The 26,902-nt window shown below is 48.3% G+C and overlaps 1 protein-coding gene across 1 annotated transcript in view; it reads left to right on the top strand.

Moving 5' to 3' along the window:
• The window catches only part of LOC307071386 (uncharacterized protein), a gene marked incomplete at its 5' end in the record, with an annotated part of 36,451 nt that overhangs the window by 5,558 nt on the left and 3,991 nt on the right, over nt 1–26,902 (top strand). The window contains 14 exon segments of the mRNA XM_079730368.1: nt 3,492–3,554; nt 3,556–4,455; nt 4,626–4,889; nt 7,376–7,598; nt 9,700–9,933; nt 10,859–11,092; nt 11,467–11,643; nt 16,425–16,466; nt 18,650–18,804; nt 19,659–20,021; nt 22,265–22,331; nt 25,553–25,676; nt 26,156–26,246; nt 26,418–26,523. Of these exon segments, the coding sequence (XP_079586494.1) occupies nt 3,492–3,554; nt 3,556–4,455; nt 4,626–4,889; nt 7,376–7,598; nt 9,700–9,933; nt 10,859–11,092; nt 11,467–11,643; nt 16,425–16,466; nt 18,650–18,804; nt 19,659–20,021; nt 22,265–22,331; nt 25,553–25,676; nt 26,156–26,246; nt 26,418–26,523 (3,043 nt within the window).

Genomic DNA, 26,902 nt, shown 5'->3' with positions numbered 1-26,902 from the left:
GGTTCTGACGTAAAGGGGGTTGTGATGTCACGGTGGTTGTGATGTCGCAGTGGCTTTGACTAAAAGTGGTTGTGATGTCACGGTGGTTGCGGTGTCACATAGTTGTGCAACACCTGGATGTTCTGCAGCTACTCCAGTGTCGATGGCTCTCATCTCTCTCTCTGGAGACGAGTGTTTGCTGAATGAAGACGTGTACATCATGTAAATGTCCGGGATCCAGGATAAGTGCCTTCATGTGGAGATGTCCTGGAGATGTTTCGGTTCTCCCTGTCCTCCTACCCAGGAACGGCCCTCAAACCTGGGTACAGCATCTTAACAGTCCTGAAGAGGCGAGGGTCCACTCAGACCGTGAACAGTCCTCCCTTGCTCTTTGCTTTCCCTTCATCTGATGAGGTCACCGTTTAGAGATGAGAGCAGAAGCAGAACCTTATATGAACAATAAGGGAGGTTCTAACTTGTGAGTGTTCCAAGCTGCTCATTGGTTAAGGCATCTAACTCTGGAGCGTTGGATTGGTTAACTTAAGGGTTATGTTTGTTCAGTGAGAAGGGCTCCACCAGAAAAAGATTTCATCTCCAATATTTATTTTAGGTTCTGACACCTGGATCTCAGCCTCTCTGTGAAGCCATTCTCCCCGCGATGGCTTCACACTGGATATCATTTGGATTCTTCTTAAATATGCAGTGCATTGCTCAGCCCTCAGTGTATATATATATATATATATATATCTCCTGTGACTGACACTGACGGTGACACTGTTTGGTAATGGATGTAGCCCAGTGTAAGCATAGCTGTTAGCAAAATAATGGGGTTGGGGTTGGTAACTCAGGGCCTACTGGCTAATACTTTATTTTGCTACTTTACTTATTCATTTTATCGTGATGTCTGAGGGATGGCTGAGAGAGAGAGAGAGAGAGGGGGGGGGGGGCTGGCTAGCATCCCTGCTTCTTGCAGCAGCGCCTCAAAGCTGGCACAGCTAGCGCTGCTAGCGCATAGCTGGTGCGTAACACCTCCCTGTCAGAGCGGACGTCACACTCTCTCTCTCTCTCTCTCTCTCTCTCTCCCTCACTCTTTCTCTCTGTCCATCAGTATCTGATGTTGCACCATTTCTGCCTCACTTGTCCTTCACGTCATTTTCACACACATACACACAGACACAGACACATAGCCACACGTACACACTGACACACACACACACACACACACACACACACACACACACACACACACACACACACACACACACACACACACACACACACACACACACACACACACACACACACACACACACACACACACACACTCACACACACACACACACAGCTGCAGGGTTACATTTACCATCCTTACAGGCAGTTTCGAACTTCAGCATGAAAATTGTTTACAGATGTGGAAAACCATGCAGAAAAACACACACAAACACACGCGCACACACACACACACACACACACACACACACACACACACACACACACAAACATGTGGTGGAAAGATGTATTGTCAGAGTAGATGACCTTCTCAGGACCTAGATTTATAAAGTACGTCTGTACTCCTACCACTAGAACATGTAGTGTTAAGGTTCTGTACTACTACCTACAGCTCTTACTTACCATATTCATTGATATATAGCCAGTTTACTATACAGTCTAACAGACTGTTTTCTACTGTAAACAGACTGTTTTCTACCGTAAACTGACTGTGTTCTACCGTTAACTGACTATTCTACTGTAAACGGACAGTTTTTAACACTCTTGTAACTTCTGTGTTAATTGAACAAACAGATACACTGAAGGTAGGGGAGGAGGAGCGGGGAATTGAACCGGGAACCTTTGACAATTTGCGCTTCTCTCTATCTCTCCCTCCTACTAAATCACTCCCTCTCTCACTCTCTCTCTCCCTCTTACTCACTCACTCTGTCTCTGCCTCTCTTTCACACACTCACTATCTCACTCTCTCTCTCCCACTCACTCACTCGCTCACTCACTCACTCTCTCTCCCTCTCTCTTTCTCCCTCTCACTCACTCTCTCACTCTCTCACTCTCACTTGCTCTCCTCCTCTCACTCCCTCACTCACTCTCTCCTTCCAAAAGGATCGCCTCAAGGTGCCACTCTTAATTCTGGGTGATGGAGATCTGTCCTGGTTTTCGAACGCCTAATATAGCCTCTCTAGCTCGCCCTCTGTCTCTCTGTCTATGTCTATGTCTCTTTATTTCTCTCTCTCTCTCACTCTCTCTCCCTCTCTCTCTCTCTCTCTCTCTCTCTCTCTCTCTCTCTCTGTTTATGTCTCTATATTCGTTTATCTCTCTCTCTCTAAAAGAGGCTTGATCAAAATACATGTTGTATTACATTATCAAAGTGACCGCTAGACATTAAATGTAATTCAAATTTTAATAAGAAAAGTTGGTAAAAATGTCAGCACAAATGCTGTTACATTACTTACATCTTGATCGCGTTCGGTGCCTAATACTGGAACAAAATAAACCGCTGAAATACAAAATTAATTAATAAAATCACCTCTTTGTATTGTCCTGAAGGGGGCGGTGTAACTCAACGTTCACCAAATTGCTCTGCACACCCCTGCATTCCTTCACTTATGGTCTGGAGCCTCTTCCCCCTTCCCTCCCTCCCGCCCTCTATCCCTCTCGCTTTATCATTGTTATTAAATAATGTAATGCCCCTACAAGTACATACATATGATTTTTCTATGCATCTGATGAAGAACAAAGTCACACACCATTTGAACAAATATTAGGCCTTTATTCAACGAAGACAAAAGTCACATCTCTATTTCTCACGTTAACGTTTGGTAGTACTGAAACTTTTTTTGTGGTTGTGACTTTAAGCTTGTGGTTGTAACATTCCAACCAATAGAAACAGGCCGTTGCAATAGTAGTTCCCACTACAGCCAATCAAATCCTAGTCCTTTAACATTGGGCCTGTCCTAATATCGGGTGTCCCTTGGAAATACGTCATGTGAACACTAGACTCTCAGAGTGGCTCCCCCTGCCCCCTGGTGGTCGGTCAGAGGAAAAACATGACCCAATCAACATCTTTAATCCACCTATTATATCTATATTCTTCATCAATAAACTGCGTTTACACCGCGGTTTTTTCATTCAATCAAAACCTAATAAAAATGTACTAATTAAAACAGTTGGGACCATATGAATCAAAACAGTTGACTCCTTATAACAAACACTCATGTAGCGGCTCTATGTGATGTTTGTGTATGTGATGGGCGGCCGTGGCTCCGGAGGTAGAGCGGGTTGGCTTGTAACCGCGAGCTGAGTGTCGAGGTGTCCCTGAGCGAGGCACCTCACCCTCGCCTTGCATGGTTGACTCCGCCGTCGGTGTGTGTAAACGTGTGCGTGAACGGGTGAATGTCAGGCAACGTTGTGAAGCGCTTTGGACAACAGCACTGTATGAACGCATTCCACTTACTGTTTGCGCGGGCCAGTAAAGACCGGTTCTGTCCTCCCGTATCCTGCAGAGCTGTGGAGAGTCCTGCCAGGGCGGAGCGCCGTGGTACGGCAGCCCCCCAGGGATGACCGCCCCCCCCGCCCCCCGCCTGTCTGGCGCTGCGCCTCCACACCTCGGAGGACCCCAACGGCAACGCCTTTGCCTCCCCCTGCTCCTGCTCCTCCTCCTCCTCCTCCTCCTCCTCCTCCTTGTCCCTCTCCTCCCCTTTCCCCGGCGAGGCGTCCCCTGATTCGCCGAGCAGCCCGAGCGACCGCATGCTGGCGGTCGCCGTGACGGCGGCGGCGGCGACCGCCCGCGGGCCCGAGGAGGACGGCGGGGCGGCGGCAGCGTGGCTCGACGACGCCTCGCTGTCGGTCTACCTGGATGCCCACAGCGGCCGCACCTGGAGCGACCACAACCTCAACCTGCTGGTCGCCATCGCCGCCGAGACCCACCCCGGCCTCGGTCGGCACGGCGACCACGACCTCAGCGCAGGGAGGGGCGGCTGCTCCTCGCCCGACTCGGACGCCACGGAGATCCCAGCCGACGACGACGACGACGACGACGACGATGATGACGATGAGGCTGATGTGGCTGGCGAAGAGGAGTCCTTGTTTCTGTCGGTGAGCTCCGAGCCGTCTCTGGAGGCGTCCAGCAGGACTCGGTCGAGCCCCCTTAGCGAGGGCACCCCCGTCCTGGGGGCCTCCTGCTGCGTGCTGTCCCCCTCCTCCTCCTCCTCCTCCTCCTCCTCCTCCTCCTCCACCAATCAGCTTCCAGACTCCAGGCTACCAGAGGCTGCGGTGTGCGAGGTGTCTTTAAAGAGCGCCCCCCCGCAGACAGCGCCGGATCAGCCAATGCGGGCCACAGCAACGGCCCCCACGGCAGCTAAACCGGCCAATCAGGTGGCACGGAGGGTTAGAAGGCCGGACCTGAGGCACATCAAGGCCAAGGTGGTGTCCAGAGCCGCCCCTTCTGCAGCTAGACCGTCCAATCAGGTGATCAGCAGGACTGCCTTGCATATCATTACATTCATATGTCATGTTTATTCACGCATTGAATCATCTTTGTGTTTATAAGTAAGCAATGGCTTCATGTTCAAGAGGTAAAATGTATCAATGCTGAATATAAACGTGAACGCCAGCTATTTGTAATCTATTGCCTCCAGAGACTACCAGCCAATCAGAGAAGAGCTCTTCCGAGGAAGGAGGAAGTGCATGGCAATGGAGAGAAAGGTCAAAGGTGGGCCACAGGCGGGGTCAGGACGAGACCCTCGCCCTGCCGCTCTGTCCAATCAGAGGAGAGGAGGAGCGCCCTGGCCAATAGGACGCTCTCTGGGTCCAGTAGGTCTGATCCGGGGTCGGAGGTCACGGAGGTGCTGACTGTAGCGAACGGCGTAACCATGACAACGCCGGACACGCCCCCCGGACAGGTGAGCGATGCCTGAATGACATCATCAGAAGGCTATATAAAGTACTCAAGTACAGGTTGTACTATTATTGTACTATTATTATACTATATTTATAGTAAAACCTATAGTACAACCTGTATTATTACATATACTATTGTCAGACTGTCGGCCAGTCCGGTTACACTGGTCCTAGCCCAGTCTGGTTACACTGGTCCTAGCCCAGTCTGGTAGCACTGGTCCTAGTCCAGTCTGGTAACACTGGTCCTAGCCTAGTCTAGTAGCACTGGTCCTAGCCCAGTCTGGTAGCACTGGTCCTAGCCCAGTCTGGTAGCACTGGTCCTAGCCCAGTCTGGTAGCACTGGCCTAGCCCAGCGGTTCCCTTCCCACCAGGGCTACTCAAGATTGATTCCACTCACAACCTTAAGAGGTAGAAATTAAAAGCCAGTATAAAACGATACACATCGTACATACACAGTATCTATACATACAAACAATTCAGAACAAACTACAGACAGACACAGTATCTATACAAACAGGTTGTTCCGAACAAACTACACACAGACACTGTATCTATACACACAGACTGTTCAGAAAAAAATCTCATCTTCCGTCGGCTGTAGGTCAGGCTTGGAGTTTGAACGATGCCATTTAGAATTCAGTCACATGACCCCTGAAGACCAGTGGAGCCACCGGGCGTGTTTGCCTCTATGTGTGGGGTTCTGGTTAGGGTGGTAGGTTGTGTGTTCTTATTCTCAACGGTAGCAATTATTAAGAGTCATTATTATGGCTTAGAGTGTGTGTGTGTTTGTGTTTGTGTGTGTGTGTGTGTGTGTGTGTGTGTGTGTGTGTGTGCGTGTGTGCAGGCCTGGTATGTGTTTTTTAAGCTCCATGCTGTAGTGCCCGCGGGCAAAAAACTGGTTGACCCACACACACTTACTTACTGTATGTGTGTTTAATAACTGTTATCAAAAGACAATCCTTTTTTCTGAATATTCTTTAGGTTGAATGTTCAGACACTGTGTCTCTCTTGTTAAGCTTTTGATGGATGCAGATCGCTAGCGGCGTGACGCTAATCCTGTGCTGTCATGCTAGCGCTGTCATTAGCACGTGCCACGTCTCCTGCTTAGCACACAGCCTAGCGCCGTCGTAGCAACACTATATCGCCTCCCTCCCGGGTTATTATGAGCTGTAGCGCAGCAGGCTAGCATGTCCACACATGACGTAGCTGTGTGTGTGCGTGTGTGTGCGTGTGTGTGTGTGTGTGTGTGTGTGTGTGTGTGTGTGTGTGTGTGTGTGTGAGTGAGTATGTGTGTGTGTGGGTGTGTGTGTGTGTGTGTGGGTGTGTCTGTGTGTGTGTGTGTGTGTGTGTGTGTGAGTGAGTGAGTGAGTGAGTGAGTGAGTGAGTGAGTGAGTGTGTGTGTGTGTGTGTCTGTTTGTGTGAGTCTTTGTGTGTATGTGGGTGGGTGAGTCTGTGTGTGTGTGTGAGTTTGTGCGTGTGTGTGTGTCTGTGTGTGTGTCTGTTTGTGTGAGTCTTTGTGTGTATGTGTGTGGGTGAGTCTTTGTGTGTGTATGTGTTTGTGTGTTCGCCTTCCTTTTTTTCCCTGCCTTGTTCCAAGGGGGCTTTTATTGGTGTGCTTCCCAAATAAAAGTCAATAAAGTCTCTGCACGCACAAACGCTGCAGGAATAGTTCTGGAGGGAATGTTTGGGCCGCACTTGCGGTCACGCACATCTCTCGTCTCTGCTGTCATGGAAACAGAGGTTTAACTGCTGGTCCTAGGGAGATGACACCAGAACCAGGGAATGTTCTCCTACTAACTAGTCATGTCTCCTACTAACGAGATATGTCTCCTTCTAACTAGACATGTCTCCTACTAACTAGACATGTCTCCTACTAACTGTATATATCTCCTACTAACTAGACATGTCTCATACTAACTAGACATCTCTCCTACTAACTATATGTCTCCTAGTAACAAGTCATGTCCCTACTAACTAGATATCTATCCTACTAACTAGATATCTATCCTACTAACAAGTCATGTCCCTACTAACTAGATATCTATCCTACTAACTAGTCATGTCTCCTACTAACTAGATACAGGCATTATTCCCAATGGGAATGTCCAACACAATAGCAACTTTTTATCCCTTTTAGGAAAGAAAGGAAAACATTCTCTCTTCTGTAGGAAGCACACGCCCAAGTTTCCTCCCCCCTCCTCCTCCTTCCTTCTCTCGCTCTGTTTTTTCTTTTTCTCTTCTTCTTCCTTTACTCCTCCCCCTTTTTCTTACTCGACTCTCTCTCACTGTCTCTCTCTCTCTCTCTCGCTCTCTCTCTCTCTCTCTCTTTGTCTCTCTCTCCCTCCCTCCCTCTCTCTCTCCCTCCCTCCCTCTTGGATGCAGTAGTCTCTGGGAGCGAGGTATGGTAAACACCATGGTCTCGGTGCGCAGCTCCGAGCTGGGCCCCATGGCCTGGGACGCTGTCACTAAACGCCAGCTCTTCCTGCAGAAGGTCTCCTCCAAGCTGGGGCCCGGGACCAGGCAGCAGGCCGGTCAGAGGGCCCCGGGGGCGAGCTCCGCCACAGGACCCGGTGCGGTGTGGGGAAGCGGTGCCCCGGGACAGGGGGGTAGCGGGCCCAGGCCGGCCCAGGCTGAGAGCTCCTCGATCGGCAAGGAGGCAGCGAGCACAGGGGGTGGAGCTCCAGGCAGAGCCAGACTGAGTCACAACCAGGGTAGGTCTCGCTCTATACACACACACACACACACACACACATACACATCCCCCCCCACACACACACACACTTACATGCACCCATATACACACACACATATATACACAAACACATATTCTAGCTCTGCACAGACATGTTGCCGAGATGAAACGTAAACACATGTGGACATGCTTTCACATGGAACACACACACATACATGCACAAACACACACACACACACACGCACACACACGCTGCAGTGTTCTGCTGGCTATCTAGTTCGTTTTACCATTGCTTGTACTTCAGAGTGTGTGTGTGTGTGTGTGTGTGGTGTGTGTGTCTGTTTCTGTCTGTGTGTATGTGTGTGTGTTTGTATGTGTGTGTGTGTGTTACAAACTCAGGAAATGAGCAGCTTGCACATGAGTTAAAATGCCTTCCACATTCCAGAGCACATGCTCATACACATACACACACACACACACACACACACACACACTCAAACACTCACAGAGTCACACCCTCACACACACACTCACACACATACACCCACCACACACACTCACATGTGCCATTGTGGCTGGTACATTTGTTTATGCTGGAAATTATATTGGCTTGCCAGTTGCATCATTACGCATTGTGTCTGTGTGTGTGTGTGTGTGTGTGTGTGTTTGTGTTCGTACGTGCATGTGTGTTACCTGATTCTTGTCTTGTAAGGGTTAGTAATCTGTAATCACTGGCTCCGAGTGTGTGTTGTTCCGCCATGGAAACGGCAGACAGACAGACGGACCGACAGAAGGAGAGACAGACAGACAGACGGTAGGACAGACAGACAGACAGACAGACAGACAGACAGACAGACAGACAGACAGACAGACAGACAGACAGACGGTAGGACAGACAGACAGACAGACAGACAGACGGTAGGACAGACAGAAGGAAGGACAGACAGACAAACAGACTGACAGAAGGAAAGTAAGATAGACAGACATGCAGACAGACAGAGTGAAGGACAGATTGAAAGGCTGTTTCCCGGCTCAAGGTCAGGTGGTGTCCAGGCGGTGAATGTGCGGTCACGAACGGTGTGGCGAATCATGTTGGGCTCATTCAGGGAGGGGCTCTACAGGACTGTATTGGTCGGGTTTCTTAGTGATAGCTGCTGTTCGCTTCAAAGGCGGGCTGCACGGACACACAATACCCCAGTGTTCCAAACAACAGCATGCACAAACACACAATACCTGGGTGTTCCAAACAACAGCATGCACAAACACACAATACCTGGGTGTTCCAAACAACAGCATGCACAAAAACACAATACCTGGGTGTTCCAAACAACAGCATGCACAAACACACAACACCTGGGTGTTCGAAACAACAGCATGCACAAACACACAATACCTGGGGTTTTCAAACAACAGCATGCACAGACACACAATACCTGGGTTTTTCAAACAACAGCATGCACAGACACACAATACCTGCCAAATATCAGGCCACAACCGGGGACCTTCCTGCTGTAGGGAATAACGGTGAATTGGAGGAAATCCCTTGATGAAAATCTCTATCAGCGCACCGGGAAAGGTCCTTTCCCGGTGCACTGCTGATTGTGATACAGCGCCCCCACATCAGCTATGCAGCAATTGCAGTTAAGAATGACAGAAATCCTCCAAGTGCAACGCTTGTTTGAAAATAGTGTTTTCCAAGGAGACACCTGTCAGAATTTTGCGTTATTCTCTGTGCAGAAACAACCCCTGACAGACAGACAGACAGACAGACAGACAGGTCTTTGTATTAAAGGTCACATTCTGCTGGACAACAGCCTGTCTGTCCTTCTCTCCTCTCCACCCAAACCATCAATGGAAGCCTGTGTGTGGTGAGGGTGCGGGTGTGCTTGAGTGAGTGTGTGGGTGTGGATGCAGGTCTGTGCGTATATGTGTAAAGTCAGAGCTGGTGTCACCTCATGTGACTGAAGATGACCTACAACTATAAACACTCTTTCATTCATATCTCTCTGTCTCTCCCCTCTCTCTCTCTCAAACTCTCTCTCTCCCTCCCTCCCTCCCTCTCTCTTTCTCTCAAACTCTCTCTCTCTCCCTCCCTCCCTCCCTCCCTCTCTCTCTCTCAGGCATCCTCAAGCCCCGCCCCATCTCAGAGCGGAGCTCTTCATTGGCCACCCAGTATTCTGTGACCGCCAACTCCAAAGCAGAGTCGGCCAATCTGTTAGCCGGCTCGTTGCCATGCGGACGGTCGGTGACAGCCATGCTGCCTTCCTCCAGCTCCAAACTTCCTGTCAAGGGATTACCCAGAAGCTTAAGCTCCTCCTCCTTGGGAAGCAGCCCCACCCAGAACAACAAAGAAGGTGTGTGTGTGTGTGTGTGTGTGTGTGTGTGTGTGTGTGTGTGTGTGTGTGTGTGTGTGTGTGTGTGTGTGTGTGTGTGTGAGTGTGTGTGTGTGTGTGTGTCTGAGAGTATAAGCACACAAGGATATCCCAGCATTCCTTGTGAAGTCAAAGTGCACATCTGGTCCAGAGCAGGAACACAAAACACCATAGTGTGTGTGTTTCTGTCTTAATGTGTGTTCCACATCCACCCACCTACATGCATACACAAATGTACCCACACACAGGCATGCCTATCTACAGATCTCTAGGTTGTCATGGTCACAAAACGATGTCTTAGATGCTGAGTTGTCATGGTGATTGTTGGTATATTAATAGCTGAAGGAACCATCACTTGTTGTCCAGAAACTACCATACAAACCACTAGAATCCTTCATGTACTCAACCACTAGAATAAATCCTGTATAACCGCTTGAATACTTCATATGTACTCAACCAATGCTTTAAATATACTCAACCACTAGAATACTTTAGAAACTACTAAAAAATATATAGACATCTTTCTCTCTCTCTCTCTCTCTCTCTCTCTCTCTCTCTCTCTCTCTCTCTCTCTCTCTCTCTCTCTCTCTCTCTCTCTCTCTCTCTCTCTCTCTCTCTCTCTCTCTATATATATATATATGTATATATACACAACAACAACAATCCAATCAACTGACAGTAACCTGCTGGGAAGGAGCAGCAGCTATAAGCTCCATCCCAAGCTCAGAGGTTAAAGTTAGTACCCACCCTGACACCCAGAAGACACCTCCATGGTGTTCTGCTCTGTCCCAGCAGTTCACTCTCCGTTGTGGTATTGGTTATTGTCCTGAAGCCATGCCCTGCGTAGCCCGGAGGGACCACCCCTCCCCTGTGTCTGACTGTCTACCATCTGTCCCGTCCTCCCCAGCTCCTGCAGGGAGCTCTGCGGACGAGAGGCCCAGCCGAGGCGCTCCTCCTGTGGGCAACCACAGCTCGGCTAACCCCCCCGGCCCGGGCACCGCAGTTAGCACGGACGCTAACACTAATGCTAACAACAATGCTTGCAATAATGCTAGCACTAATGCTAGCAGTACTGCTGCCACCAGGGCTCCTGGGATCCGTTGCAGAGCTTTTTCAGTACAGAACAGGACCACCACTACTGGTACATACACACGCACATACACACACACACACACACACACACACACACACACACACACATTAACACACACACACATCGTGTGTGCGATTAGATTTGAAAAGACTCGGTCTGTATTGTTCTCCTCTTCATCAGGCCAATGAGAGCGTCTGCCTCACTCTGCATCGGGTCTTTTCATATGTAAATGATGTGTGTATTAATTTGCATAAAGAGCAGGGACCTAACATGTGATCACGAGTGTCTCGTTAGAGGCAGGGGGGGACCAGGTGTGACCTGCCGTGCTCAGAGCCGACCCCCTTGGAGCGGATCACCGTGTTGACGCCAGGTGTGACCGGGGACACACTCACACCTCAGGTGCTCTCTGCTTGTGCCTCCAGGCCTGAAGCCCCCTGCTGTCACCGGCTCCTCCCCCGCCAGGACCACCAATCACGCCGCAGCCGGTCACAAAACGGCCGCCCCAGCCAATCCGGCGCCGCCAGCCAAACCCTCCCAGAATCCTTTTCAGCGAAGCGGCTCAGCCCGGTACAACCGGCCGACATCTACCATCAGCCCAGGTGTGTGTGTGTCTGTGTGTGTCTGTGTGTGTGTGTGTGTGTGTGTGTGTGTGTGTGCGTGTGTGCGTGTGTGTGCGGTATGACCTATAAAAATACAATAAACTGTGTTCTTGTGTATGAGCTGCAACGTCATGCAGGAAGAGTAGGGCTGGACTCTTTATTATTCGTTCCTTCCTATAACTATATAAGCCTGGTTAAAAAGGGTAGTGAAGGTTTGATTGAAGCGCACCACGGGGATGTTGATGATTTTCTCTTGCAAAACCACATAGCTTGTTGAAATAGGATTTCTTTCTTTCAGATTAGTATTGGTGCAAAGGCCGGTCATTGGGCAATATTTCAGACTATGAGATCGCTGATATCGATATTCAACATGTTTTTTTCACTAATATAAATGACACCATGTGGCATTAACATTGTCCAATGTGTAAACAATACTAATCCAAATTAAATCGTCTCTCAATGAGCTATTGAGATTAGTAAGCAAAATAGGGGGAATATTTAACGTCTAACTGAAGTCATCAACGTGGATATCATTGTGTGTGTCTGAAACAACCGAAATATATTAAATGTGTCTTAAACAATTCAATCCGATTTTACGGAAGAATATAATATTGAACTAAATGGGCAATTAAAGTGTGAGTGTGTTGTGCCATTGTCACAAGACAAAAGCGCCATCAGTTAAAGACAGACCTTCAAGCATGAAGCCCGGTTGTAATGGAAAGTCAAATCCCAGCCTTGCTGAGCTGCAGACCGGTCTAGTGTGGTGGAAAAGCGCTGATGAAGAGATTATTCAAATCCTGCCTATTCCCTGCCCCTCTCCCTTGCAGCAATCCTCACTGTGTGTGTGTGTGTGTGTGTGTGTGTGTGTGTGTGTGTGTCGCTTTCCCCGGCTTCCCTCCCCCCTCCCTCCCTCATTCTCTCTCTCTCTCTCTCCATCTTTGCTTGGCGCCATTTTCCCTTCCTTTTCTATTGGTTGGGATTCGGGAGCCATTTTTCCATATGTGGGGTTGGTCGTCTCCCTCTCTCTCTTTCTCTCTATCGCTCACTCTCTCTCCGAGCAGCTGACATTATCGCGGTGTCCTTTCGTTCATTTCTCATCCTTCCTTCCTCATACCGTGTGTAGCTTGTTGGAGGATCTAAGGAATTCCTTCGTTGTATTTTCCTTTATTACCATTCCTTTCGCCTGGTCTTTCACATTACACGGAGGATGAGGAAGGAGTGAGGATGCTTTGCTCCCGAATGGGGCTGTGCTGGGGTCTGTGTGCGAGGGGATTGGAGCACAACTAGAGACGCCTCCTTTACACTCTCTGCTGTTGTATTCCGTTTGGATCCAAACTTTTCAACGGTTTTGCGAAGACAGAACGTACTACGCTGGCCTTTAGAGGGGATGAGGAGGTCTGCTTCATGGGAAGCAGAGCGACCGATTGTCAGCAACAAGGATCTGTCGGAACATCCCAGGAAGCACTAGGAACAATCTGCTGGAACTACTGGAACAATTTAATGGAGCCATCGGAACAATATGGCTGAACTATAACAGCATTCTTCAAAAGCTTTCAGAACATTCTGGGGGAACTATTCGAACTATCGAAACATTCCGGGGAACTATCAGAGCATTCCGCGGAACTATCGCATCTTCCGGGGAACGATCTTCCATTCCGGGGGTTTGGCGAGGACAACAGGACAACATGTTGTGGTCTCCCCGGTTGGCGCTGTCGGACTTCCACATCAGGCTGACGGCCAAAGGCTTGTTCCGGAACCTGCAGCTGCTCTCCGGATGCCGCAAGAACACAGTGGTGTTCCACGCAGGTCTGGAGAAACAGCACCTCCTCGCCTATAAGCACCTCAACACCTCCTCATCCCCATCAGCACCTCCTCATCCCCATCAGCAGGTGGAGACACCTCCTCAACACCTCCTCATCTCCATCAACCCCCCATCAGCACCCCCTCATCCCCATCAGCAGGTGGAGACACCTCCTCAACACCTCCTCATCTCCATCAAGCCCTCCTCAACACCTCCTCATCTCCATCAAGCCCTCCTCAGCACCTCCTCATCTCCATCAAGCCCTCCTCAACACCTCCTCATCTCCATCAAGTCCTCCTCAACACCTCCTCATCTCCATCAAGCCCTCCTCAGCACCTCCTCATCTCCATCAAGCCCTCCTCAACACCTCCTCATCTCCATCAAGTCCTCCTCAACACCTCCTCATCTTCATCAGCACCTCCTCCTCCTCATCTCCATCAAGCCCTCCTCAGCACCTCCTCATCTTCATCAGCCCCTCCTCCTCCTCATCTCCATCAAGCCCTCCTCAGCACCTCCTCATCTTCATCAGCCCCTCCTTATCGAGTCCTATGCAACTCCTCATCTTCAAACAGCACCTCCTCGTCTTCAACACCTGCTCCTCTCCAACTCCTCATCACAAACAGCACCTCCTCCTCCTGTACCAACCCTCCTTCGTTCCATCGTTATTTTACTATCGCTCCCATGTATATATATACTTATATACACATCACTTTTGATCTAACATATATACATGTATATAATATTTTTTATATATATATATACCCAAACATATATATATTAAAAATATATATTTATATATATATACTGCATGTATATAATTATACACACACACATACATATATACATATGTGTGTGTATGTTTAATTATATAAATACAGTTTACCGATTCATACAGTTGATATCGACATCATGCTTGTAGTTCTGATCAGAGGTGAACCTCTCTCTCTCTCTCTCTCTCTCTCTCTCTCTCTCTCTCTCTCTCTCTCTCTCTCTCTCTCTCTCTCTCTCTCTCTCCACATGGCAGGCGGCCATGTTGCCCCTCCCCCACCGTGTTTTTAGCAGTCTGCCCAAGCCGTCACGCATGTAAAGCGCTACAATAACCTTGTGTGTGTGTTTATGTGGTGTGTGGCTGCGTGTGTATGTGCGTGGTTGTGTGTGTGGCTGCGTGTGTCTGTGTGTGTGATAGCTTTATGCTAGCAGTGGTTGTGGAGATGAATAGCCGGCCACCAAGTTTTTTCCATCATGCTTTGTGAAGCAGTAAGCACGTGGCACACACACACACACACACACACACACACACACACACACACACACACACACACATGCACACACACACACACACACACACAACATATGTGACCAGTGCATTTCAACATAGCAGTGGTGTGTGTTTGTGTATTTCTGACAGACACACACACACACGCACACATTCACAAACAGTTACACTCGCACACGCACACACCCACAGATAAACATACACACACATAGACAAACACTCACACACACACAGATAAACACACATACACATCCAGATTTAAACACACACACACACAAACACAAAGATAAACACACACACACAGATAAACACACACACAGGCTCCTCCCAGACTGACCCAGATGTGCACGTTAAACCTGACAACATCTGGATTAATTTAGATTATGAAGATTAGGTGATTAGATTGAACGTCTGCGGTCCGTTCCAACGGGCCTGTTCTGAGCGGGCGACGGCTTGTGTCCGGCGCTGATGCCGCCAGCTGTCCAGAACCGCTCCTCCTGAGGTCCTCCCCCCCACTGCACCTGAAGGGGTTCCAGCCGCAGAGGGGCGATCCATCAGAATGGACCCGAAAACTGAAGGACATCCAGACAGACAGACTCCTCTCTTTAGTGTTTGATTGGAACCTGGTTACCACTAGATTATATAACCTGGTTACCACTAGATTATATAACCTGGTTACCACTAGATTATATAACCTGGTTACCACTAGATTATATAACCTGGTTACCACTAGATTATATAACCTGGTTACCACTCGATTATATAACCTGGTGACCACTAGATTACATAACCTGGACCACACAATATAAACTGGAGAATGGTCATGAAGACGAAGAGGATGACGGTTTTGATGATAATGAAGATGAGGATGAAGCTATGGTGACGTGTTAAAGCCCTCTTTCAGGGGACGCAGACCAGACACCGGTCTGTCTGCCTGTCTGTCTATCTGGGTCCGAGTGAGTCTGAACAACGCGCGCTTGGACCCCACAGGAAACCAGGGCAGTTGAAACTCAGGTTGTTGCCAGGCAACCAGATGGCCTAGTTTAAAGATGTAATCGGGTCACTCATGTCCAGTAATCACTGCGTCCACATCTCCATGTTTCCATGGTGATGGATCGATGCACGACGAGGCCATGATGCGGCCGTGATAATATTCTCCAACACTCAGCGGCTGTCATGGGATCACTGGTTGCTAGGCAACCGGCGGGGGAGTTGAAGATGCTGCATCGCTGAGTGTGTGTGTGTGTTTGCGTCTGTGTGTATGTGTGTTTGTGTGTGGTAATGGATGTGAGTCGTTCCAGAAGCATTTAGTTACAACTACACGTGCGATTTTTCATATGAATATTGAAGTATATATACATTTATAGACACATATTTATTTATTCTGTTTTCAATCGTTCACTTGGCGCTCACTTCCTCACTTCCTCACTCCCAACACCCTCTTCACCTGTTTGTTGTCAGTATGTTGTAATCATGGTAACTGTCTTTCTATCAATGTGTAGCGCTACATGCTAACTTCTATGAGTGTCTATGTTCCTTCAAGCTGTGTTTCTATGGGTGTGTATGGTGCTTCGTTCTAACTATGTTTCTATGAGTGTCTATGTTCCTTCACGCTGTGTTTCTATTGTGTGTATGGTGCTACACGCTAACCGTGTTTCCATGGCTGTGTATGGTGTTGCATGCTAACTGTTGTTTCTCTCTCAGTGTGGGTCCAGCAACACTGCCTGCCTGCATGTCAGACACCAGGTACTAACCTCCTCGTCCACTAACAAGCAGACCACTAGCAACTACATACAGAATGCTTAGCCTGTACCTCCTCTAACTAGCAGCTAGCTACGTTTTAACTGAAGGAGCATTATAAAAGCTACTACTAAGTGTTAACGTCAAACCACAAGGATTCACAACTCGGGTGGTTCAATGCCTCTTCCCTATTGGGTTAAATCAATGCCAGGTGATTGTTAAGCAGTGTTCTTCAGAGCCAGGGATGGCCACAGGAGGCGCTGTTGTTCTGGTTTGGATTAAATGCTCCTCATTCAGGTAATCCGCCCCTAGAACCCACTAGCCAATCTGTTTGTACGTTCCTATTGGTCTGATGTGACGACGAAACTTACCATACCATAATAGTCGTGAATGTCTATTTCTCCCTCCCTCACACACCACACACACACACACACACACACACACACACACACACACACACACACACACAGTTTAATGAAGCGTCCTTCCTGTCCCAATACACTGTTTGTGTATGTGTGTGTGTCTGTGTGTGTGTCTGTGTGTTAGTGCTGCCTTGTCTTTTCCATCAGCCGTGAACTGAGCGTTTCCCGAGATTCAGACACAACGGATTCACGGCTGTCAGAGGAGGCTGCCTCCTAACTCCAGGGTGGCCGGTTCCATTCTCGGCTCCTCTAGCGAGGTGTCCCTGAACCGTCTGCTCATGTCTTAGGTTTCTACAGCATTCCCTCTGTGACCTCACACCAACGACCTCATCAAGCGCTTCTGCCAGATGTTTTTTGGGGGGCCCCATTTGTCCTGACGTCAGTTGACACGTGGTGCTGCTCTCCTATGGCGAGCTGTTATTGTTTTATGGTTGATCGGTACCCTCTGGTGGCCGAGCAGGGAAGTGTCGCTACTTATATCGATTTATAATTAATAAATACTTATGTTATCGGAAATAAGAGGGAGGGAGGGAGAGAGGGAGGGAGGGGGAGAGAGAGCGAGAGAAGAGAGAGCAAGAGAGAGAGGTTCACCCCTCTGATTAAAACTTCAAGCATGATGTTGATATGAACTGTTAATCTGTAAACTGTATTTATACAATATATATATATAGTATCATTATATTCAGATATATACTGTATATATATATTAAAATTTATATATGTATACAACTTGGATTAAACGTGATGTGTATAGAAATATGGTTGGAAAGGACTAAGTGTTGACGATGAGGAGGTGCTGATGGAGATGAAGAGGTGTTGAGGAGGTGCTGAGAGGGAGATTGCGATGGAGAGCAACTCTCCCTCAGAGATGCAGAGCACCAGACCACTGTTCCCATTAAGCTCAACAGATAAATCATGGGGAGAGGGTGGGGCAGTTAAACAGGGACTAATGAGATGGATCAAAGCAAGTCCAAAAAACCATTCACAGAGGAGCTCCTCTCTCTCTCTCTCTCTATCTCTATCTCTCTCTCTCTCTCTCTCTCTTTCCCTCAGTGTGTGATCCTCCATCCTTCTTACTGATCAATATAATACACTTCCTAATGCACAACAGGGAATGTGTCTGCCCAGTCCCACCCATCTCTCTCTCACTCTCCTCCTTCCAGCTCTCACTCTCCCTCTCACTCTCCTCCTCTATCTCTCTCTCCTCCTCCTAACTCTCTCTCTCCTCCTTCTCACTCACTTCCTCTATCGCTCTACTCCTCTCTCTCTCTCTCTCCTCTTCCTAACTCTCTCCTCCTTCTCACACACTCTCTCTATCGCTCTACTCCTCATTCTCTCTCGCTCTCCTCTTCTCTCTCTCTCGCTCTCGCTCTCTCTCTCCACTCTCCGTTGTGAACTGATCGCATTCAACTTGCGATCCCATGATGCATTGCTTTCAACCACTTAGGGCGTGTCTTCGAGAGGGTGAGAGGGAGGGAGGGAGGGAGGGAGGGAGGAAGTGATGGAGGCTGGGAGGGAGGGAGGGGGGCCAGTTTGTTGTGATGGTTGGACTGTAACTCTAGCATCAATGCGTGTCGGTCTGTGATGGCTGCTCTGTTTAGTATTCTCCTGTTCTCCAAGTATTCTCCTCCAGAGGAAGTGATATGTGTGTTGTTTTGGCCTGTGTACCATCTGACTGAGTGCGTGTGTGTGTCGGTGGGTGTGGCTCTGTGACCATGCTAAAAATGCTATCCACAGCTAGGCTAAATGTGCGCTGCTCTCTTGCAGTGGACAAGAACAAACCTCGGGGGGCGCCGGCCAGACCCATCCATGCTGGCTCCACCCCACCCACCACCAGCACCCAGCCCGGCTGCCCCTTCCCAGCTGGACCCAACCACAACCTCAACCACAACCTTAACCAGCAGCCTCCAGCAGAGATACAGGTACACCTAGCTACAAGCTAACTGCTCCATGCTAACCGTACACGACTTCATGCTAACTAACTAACTAAATATACTCATGTCAACTACTAACTTACTACTTACTATATATACTCATGTCAACTACTAACTTAATACTAACTAAATATACTAATGTCAGCTACTAACTTACTACTTACTATATATACTCATGTCAACTACTAACTTAATACTAACTAAATATACTAATGTCAGCTACTAACTTACTACTTACTAAATATACTCATGTCAACTACTAACTTAATACTAACTAAATATACTAATGTCAGCTACTAACTTACTACTTACTATATATACTCATGTCAACTACTAACTTAATACTAACTAAATATACTAATGTCAGCTACTAACTTACTACTTACTAAATATACTCATGTCAACTACTAACTTAATACTAACTAAATATACTAATGTCAGCTACTAACTTACTACTTACTAAATATACTCATGTCAGCTACTAACTTACTACTTGCTAAATATACGTAACAAGCATAATTTGGAAATGCTGTTGAGGTTGAGGATCCCCACTTCACAGAAGCTAATGCTAGAGCTACCCCCTACTTCTCTGTATTCGGCTAGCACGGCTAACGCACAGCAGGGGATTCTCCAGACTTCCCCAGGTCCCCTCAGATTGCTCCAGGTTTCCACATACATTAGCATGTTACGCCTAAGGTCAGATGGATGTCCACGTGCTCCTTTGACCCGTGACGGCCCAGAACCAAACAGGTCATACCTGACTAACACCTCCCAACCCAGCCAGGTACATTTAGTCATCCGTAAAACCAGTTAAACCAGTATGTTCTGGGTTTCCTGCACAGATTCCAGACCTGCTGAATGGGAACGGGCCGCCTTGCCGCCGCCCAGCACAGACCCCCGAGGTCGGACCACACACCTCCGCCTCCGCCTCCGCCCCCGCCTCCCAGGGGATGGGGGTGCGTACCGGGTGCCGCCCCAACGGCCGCGCGGCCCCCCGGCTGGCTGGGGGCCCCAGCTCAGGACCCCAGGCTGGGGGTGGGGGCAGGAGGGTGGAGGAGAAGAGGAGCCACAGTAAGGAGCAGGTGGAGGAGAAGAGGAGCCACAGTAAGGAGCAGGTGGAGGAGAAGCGTCTGAGGAGACTCCTGGTGCAGGGGAACCGCAGGGTGGAGGCACTGGCCACCGTCATCCAACACCTCCTCTCTGAGGTGAGACTCCTCCCTCTCCTCTCCTCTCCTCTCTGAGGTGAGACTCCTCCCTCTCCTCTCCTCTCCTCTCTGAGGTGAGACTCCTCCCTCCTCTCCTCTCCTCTCTGAGGTGAGACTCCTCCCTCCTCTCCTCTCTGAGGTGAGACTCCTCCCTCCTCTCCCTCCTCTCCTCTCCTCTCTGAGGTGAGACTCCTCCCTCTTCCCCTCTCTGAGGTGAGACTCCTCCCTCCTCTCCTCTCTGAGGTGAGACTCCTCCCTCCTCTCCCTCCTCTCCTCTCCTCTCTGAGGTGAGACTCCTCCTCTCCTCTCCTCTCTGAGGTGAGACTCCTCCCTCCTCCCCTCTCCTCTCTGAGGTGAGACTCCTCCCTCCTCTTTTCTCCCTCTCTCCTCGCTCCTCTCTCCTCTCCTCTCTTCTGTCTCCTTTCTCCACTCGTCTCCTAACCTCTCCTCTCCCCTCCTTTCCTCCTCTCCCCTCCTTTACTCCTCTCCGCTCCTCTCTACTCTCCTCTCTCCTCTCCTCTCTCTTCTCCTAACTTCTCCTCTCCCTTCCTTTCCCCCTCTCCCCTCATTTCCTCCTTTCCTCCCACTATCTGCATGATCAAGCAGATTTCACAACACAGAATGTGTGTGTGTGTGTGTGTGTGTGTGTGTGTGTGTGTGTGTGTGTGTGTGTGTGTGTGTGCGCGCATGTGTGTGTTACATAACGGGCATATTTGAGAGCAATAAACTTGGGAGCATGTGAGAGTGATTTGAAATGGAGTTTGGTTCCAACAAAGCACAGACGAGAGCGAGAGAGAGATACAGATCGAGAGACAAAAAGAGAGCGAGAGAGATACAGATCGAGAGACAAAAAGAAAGGGAGAGAGAGAGGGGGGGTGGGGGGAGGGTTGAGAATGCACCAGCTGCATCAGGGAGCCCTAAAGCTATGTTTGTGTGCACGTGTGTGTGAGTGCTTGTGTGCACGTGTGTGTGTGTGTGTGTGTGTGTGTGTGTGTGTGTGTGTGTTTTATCTTGGCGGAACATACCAGGGTTATCTGTGTGTCTTCAGGTGAACATAAACACGTCACCATGGCAATAAGCTTCTCGCAGGGGGAGGGACTTACTGTGAGGGGGCGTGGTCGGAGTGTGAGTGGGCGGGGCCTCCTTCCGAGGTGGGCGGGGTTTATGACACAAGTGTTAGTTGTAGCGAGAGGTTAATCATTGGGGAGAGTGCTACTGCTGGAGCGAGAGAGAGTGTTCATTTGTGTGTGTGTGTGTGTTCACGTGTGTCTGAGAATGTGTGGGTGTGCGTGTGTGTGGTTCTCAGTGGATGTTTGTCTTTAGTTTTCAGTTGACCTAAAGACCAGGAGAGACCAGGTGTGTGTGTGTGTGTGTGTGTGTGTGTGTGTTTGGTGTGTGTGTGTGTGTGTGTGTGTGTGTGTGTGTGTGTGTGAGAGAGAGACATGGGCTCCTCTGCTAGTAAAGTCCATGTTATAGAGTCATGTGAAAGTCTACAGAAAAAGAAGAAGAATGAGAAATGCAAGGTGGGACGATTTCTCAATCTCTCTCTCTGCCTCTCTTTTTTCTCCCTGTCGCGCTGCCTTTCTGGAGTTCATCTCAATCTCTCTAATTTGTTGCTTTTTAAATAACGTTAAATTGGCTTTATGTAGCAATATGTGTGTGTGTGTGTGTGTGTGTGTGCGTGTGTATAGGTGTGGGTGTGTGAATTTGTGTGTTTGCCTTTGTCTATAGGTGTGTGTGTGTGTGTGTGTGTGTATGTGTGTGTGTGTGTGTGTGTGTATACACAAGTACAACCAAGTACAAGTCATCTAGCACCTCTTGTCCCTGGTCCAGACCTGCACCAGACACCAGAGAGGATAGCCCCTCTCTGGTCCCTGGTCCAGACCTGCACCAGAGACCAGAGAGGATAGCCCCTCTCTGGTCCCTGGTCCAGATCTGCCCCAGAGAACAGAGAGGATAGCCCCTCTCTGGTCCCTGGTCCAGACCTGCCCCAGAGACCAGAGAGGATAGCCCCTCTCTGTTCTCTGATTCCACGCCTGGAACTTTGGACGTTGGACACGAGGCTGGAAGCAAGAAAGACGACATCATATCAAAACATCAATACAATGACAATCTAAAGAAGTCTCTCTCTCTGTCTGTCTCTAACTCTCGCTCTCTCTCTCGCTCTGACTCTCGCTCTCTCTCGCTCTGACTCTCGCTCTCTCTCTCTTTCTATGTCTCTCGCTCCCTCTCTCTCACTCTAGCGTGAGATGGTGTTGAAGCAGAAGCAGAATCTTTCTAATCAACTGACCGACCTGAAAGAGGAACTGGGTAAGAGACACACACAAACACACACTCACGCACTCATGCACTCACTCACTCACTCACTCACTCACTCACTCACTCACTCACTCACTCACTCACTCATTCACCCACTCACTCACTCACTCACTCACGCACATTTGTGCGTAGCGGTTCTTGTTTAACGGGTGACTTTAGTGACCTCTGACCTCTGGTGTCCACCAGGACTAGATCAGAGAGCATGTGATGGTCTCTGAATGACCACTAGTCAAGATCAGAGTATTTGATGGTCTGTGGAGGAGACTAGTTAAGATCAGAGCCGTTATGCTGAATCAAAACAGAGGTTGAAATAATACTTGACATCTACCTTATCTTCACAGAACCACATTCTTCCCCGACCCCTAGCGCCCAGATCTCTAATGGTCTCAATGTGGAGATGACCCTTCTGCTTCAGCTCAGGTTCGCGAGGGGACACTCAGAGTTTAGGAAGGTGGGGGTCACGGCAGTTACCATGGTTACGACAGTATCACGCACCGCAGCGTGATACTGTATAAGTGTCTGAGGGGCCTAACCCGCTCTCGGACGCAAACACGTCGACATCGACCGCTGGCCAGACGGAGCCTCACACATCCACACACACCTCGCCAGCGGGGTCCTTCCGCTGGGACGCGTGTGGTGTGTTGCTTACTAAAGGACCTTCGGACCTTCACTGTTTGTCGGTGACTGACACAGAGATAGGACTTCACTGCTGTGTTCTCTAAGGGGCGTTCTTAGGTCAGTAACAGTGATACGATGGCAGATATGACTATGTTGACAGTCGTACAAGAGGTATTACCACGTTATATATTATTATAAACACAGGGTCTGGGGGTCCCTGGCCCTTCAGAGGAGGACCCCCAGAGAGGGATCCTCTCTCCAGGGCCAGCTTGTTCTGGCCCGGCAGACGGATCCTGGGGTCTATCACAGGGGGTCTCCCAGCCTCCCCGATTGTGGACTGTTTAGACATGGACGTAGTGTCTGTGACGTCCACCATGGAAGAACACAGGACCTTTACGTAACCCTACGCGAGGCCATTGTCTGAGACGTTCTGCCGCCAGCTGCTGACGTGATCCGTTTTGTGTGTACATTATATATTATAATATATAGATCTGTATATTATACAGATATACAGTATATAGAGAATATACTGATTATGCATGTGGCACGTTGAGGCCAGGGCTTGAATGGCCGCCTCTCAACAGCGTAAACTCGTTACTGTTCGTCCTTCGAAACTGTTCATCAGAACCTCTTCAGATGCATAACATGGAGATGTGCCGGTTGTCACCCAACAGAGAACAAAATGTGTTGGCTTTGTATTACGAGAATGAGACCTGAGCTGAGGTGAACTCTAAAATCACGGAGAGGTCAGAGTGTGTTTTGTAAGATATTATTTGTCACAGTGTGCAGCTGTATGATCTTAATGACGTGCAGAAGTGGAGCGTGTAACACTCCAGAGACACGCAGGATTTAGATGACATTAGAGTGGATTTGACTCAGACTTACATTGGATTCAGATTAGATTAAATAAGATTTTGATTTGGAGTGATTCTTGTGTGTAAACTCAGATGGGAACATCATATTTACACAGACACACACACAGTGTGTGTGTGTGTGTGTGTGTGTGTGTGTGTGTGTGGTTGGAGGGGGGTAGGTGATGTAATAAACAACACCTGCTACACACCTGCCGTCACACAAACACACACAGACACACACACACACACACACACACACACACAATGCAGGCAGATGTACACGTTCCTCTACTCAAACACACTTTAACTCTCACACAATAAGACAAACATCTCTCTCTCTCTCTCTCTCTCCCTCTCCCTCTCTCTCTCTCTCTCTTCTCTCTCTCTCATTCTCTCTCTCTCTCTCTCTCCCTCTCCCTCTCTGTCTCTCTCTCCCTCTCCCTCTCCCTCTCTCTCTCTCTCTCTCTCTCTCTCTCTCTCTCTCTCTCTCTCTCTCTCTCTCTCCTGCTGTGGTCTCTTGGAGAACAGCGGGTTGCACCAGCTGCTGGTCCTGACGTCTCAGTTGCCGTGGTGACAGCGGGTCAGGGGTCTGGGGTCCATGTGGCCCTTTCTTGTGATATGATCGGATTGCTTGAATGCCTGGAGTTGGAGTTAAGAGTCGGCATGGCAACCATCGATGGGCCTGCAGAGCAGGGAGGGGTTCAGAGTGTGTGTGTTCTATACTTTCTATTCCATATTCTTCATTCTATTTTCTTTCTATATAATTTATTCCATGTTCTTCCCTTTATAGGGTGAGGTATGTAAGGGTAAGGAGATGTATGCTATGAGCAGGACAGGTATGTTACTGTATGGCAGGTATGTGAAGGGAGGTATGTTAGGACAGGTTTGTCAGAACAGGTATTCAGGTGTGTGGAGATATTTTCTACCTGAGGTTTTGAAACTGATTAATCGTTTAGTATTGTGCCGACCAATGGAACAGATGACGGTTTTACAGAGTGGATACCAGCGGGGAGTGTACGTGTGTGTTTGTGTGGGTGTGTGTGTGTGTGAGGCAGGAACAGACAGGGCTGAATATTTGTCGGGGGGTGCAGATGTTTTAACGCTGGAGAAAACACCTCCTGGAATGTGTCAAGAACGCACACGGACAAGCACACACACTATCTACATCTTCACCCAACTCTTTCTTATATATATAACATATAACTATATGTAACTATCTTAAGTTATATATATATATGTAGTTATATATATCTCTATATATAGTTAGATATATAGTTATATTATATTATTATATGTTTATAAATATTTCTATGAGTTTGTTACTGTTTATGTTACAGATATATCTGGTATAGTTACATAATTTGAGGCTGTAGCTGGATCTGGTTTGTCCTGGTTTGATGTGGTAGGACCTGTTTGGCCTTAATGTGCAACAAACAGAATGTTGTGAAGCTGGTCTCCATTTGGCCCGGCCAGTTCCTCACAACACTGGAATTAACTGGTTCAATGTTGTGTGTGTGTCTGTGTCTGCGTGTGTGTGTGTGTGTGTGTGTCTGTGTCTGCGTGTGTGTGTGTCTGTGTGTGTCTGTGTGTGTGTCTGTGTCTGCGTGTGTGTCTGTGTCTGCGTGTGTGAGTGTCTGCGTGTGTGTGTGTCTGCGTGTGTGTGTCTGCGTGTGTGTCTGTGTCTGCGTGTGTGTGTGTGTCTGTGTCTGCATGTGCGCGCGTGTGTGTGTTTGTGTGCAGCCTCCTCCACGCTGAGCTGTGAGCAGCTCCAGAAGGAGAAGGAGGAGGTGCTGTCGAGCCAGCAGGAGGTGCTGCGCAGCACGGAGGAGCAGCAGAAGGAGGAGCTGGCCCAGCTGGAGGACAGGTAGGAGGCGCACCCTGCCCCGACCGCTGAGCAAGGCACCAAACAGCCTGACACCTCAGCCCTGTCAATAAAGAAACTATCAAAGTAACCGGAACCATATTCCAACCCTAAAAGTAACTTTAACATTTTAAAGTAAACTTCTTAAAGTAACTATTTTCACATTAATATCACTTTATTAAGGTAACTTTTACATATGAAAGTGACGCTATTAAAGTAGCTAACATTTAAAACTAACTTCATCAAAGTAACTATGCCATTGTAAATTAACTTTATTAAAGTACATTTATTGAACTAACTTATATATTAAAGTAACTCTAACATAGTAACGTAACTTTATTTCAGTAACTAACATATTAAATCATTATTAATTGTAAAGTATTATTATTATACATTATAAAGTATCAATATCATATTAAGCAACATTGGTAACTATCTAACTTATCCAAGTAGGTCAATTTGAAGGGGAACTTATGTTTCAGGCTGAGGAGCTTCTACCAGGCTGAGTGGGACAAAGTTCACCAGCGATACCAGGAGGAGGCTGACAGATTCAGAACCCTGATGGAGCAACAGGTCAGCCTAACCCCACACACCTAACCCCACACATCTAACCCTAACCCCACACAGCTAACCCAATACATCTAACCCTAACCCCACACACCTAACTCCAAAAACACATCTAATCCAATCCCTTACCCCACACACCTAACCCATTAACCTGGTTGTTTGTTTGTGTTTGTTCAGGTGGAGGAGCTGAGGAGCAGGCAGGAAGCAGAGCTCAGGGAACAGGAAGTGACATACAGCCAAGAGGCAGAGTCTATGACACAGCGCTTTGAGGCATCTGTTCAGGGTGCGACATTGTTTTATATATAATATATGTGTATATAAATACATATGTTTATAAATATACATCTATACACAGGGTTAGGGCTATACATACTGATCTGAATATTGGACTGAGGACTGATATATAAGTAACCTCAATATGCATGCATGTATTAAGGTCTGCTTCAGTCAAAAGGGGATCTCGTTTTAAAGATAGATGGCGCCATCTGTTGTTGAAGAATGTATATAACATTGAAACGTCTGACATATTTGAACCAATACGGTTTATATACACTTAAACCGCAATATACACACTTAAACCGCAATAGAACACGATTCAACATACTGCGGATTAAAACGCGCCAGTGAGGATGGAAGGATTTTCAAGTACAGTAAAGTACACT

This window comes from Pollachius pollachius (genome assembly GCF_949987615.1).
Source record: "Pollachius pollachius genome assembly, chromosome: 2".
Lineage (NCBI taxonomy): Eukaryota > Metazoa > Chordata > Actinopteri > Gadiformes > Gadidae > Pollachius > Pollachius pollachius.
This window is presented reverse-complemented; position numbering and strand designations above follow the sequence as displayed.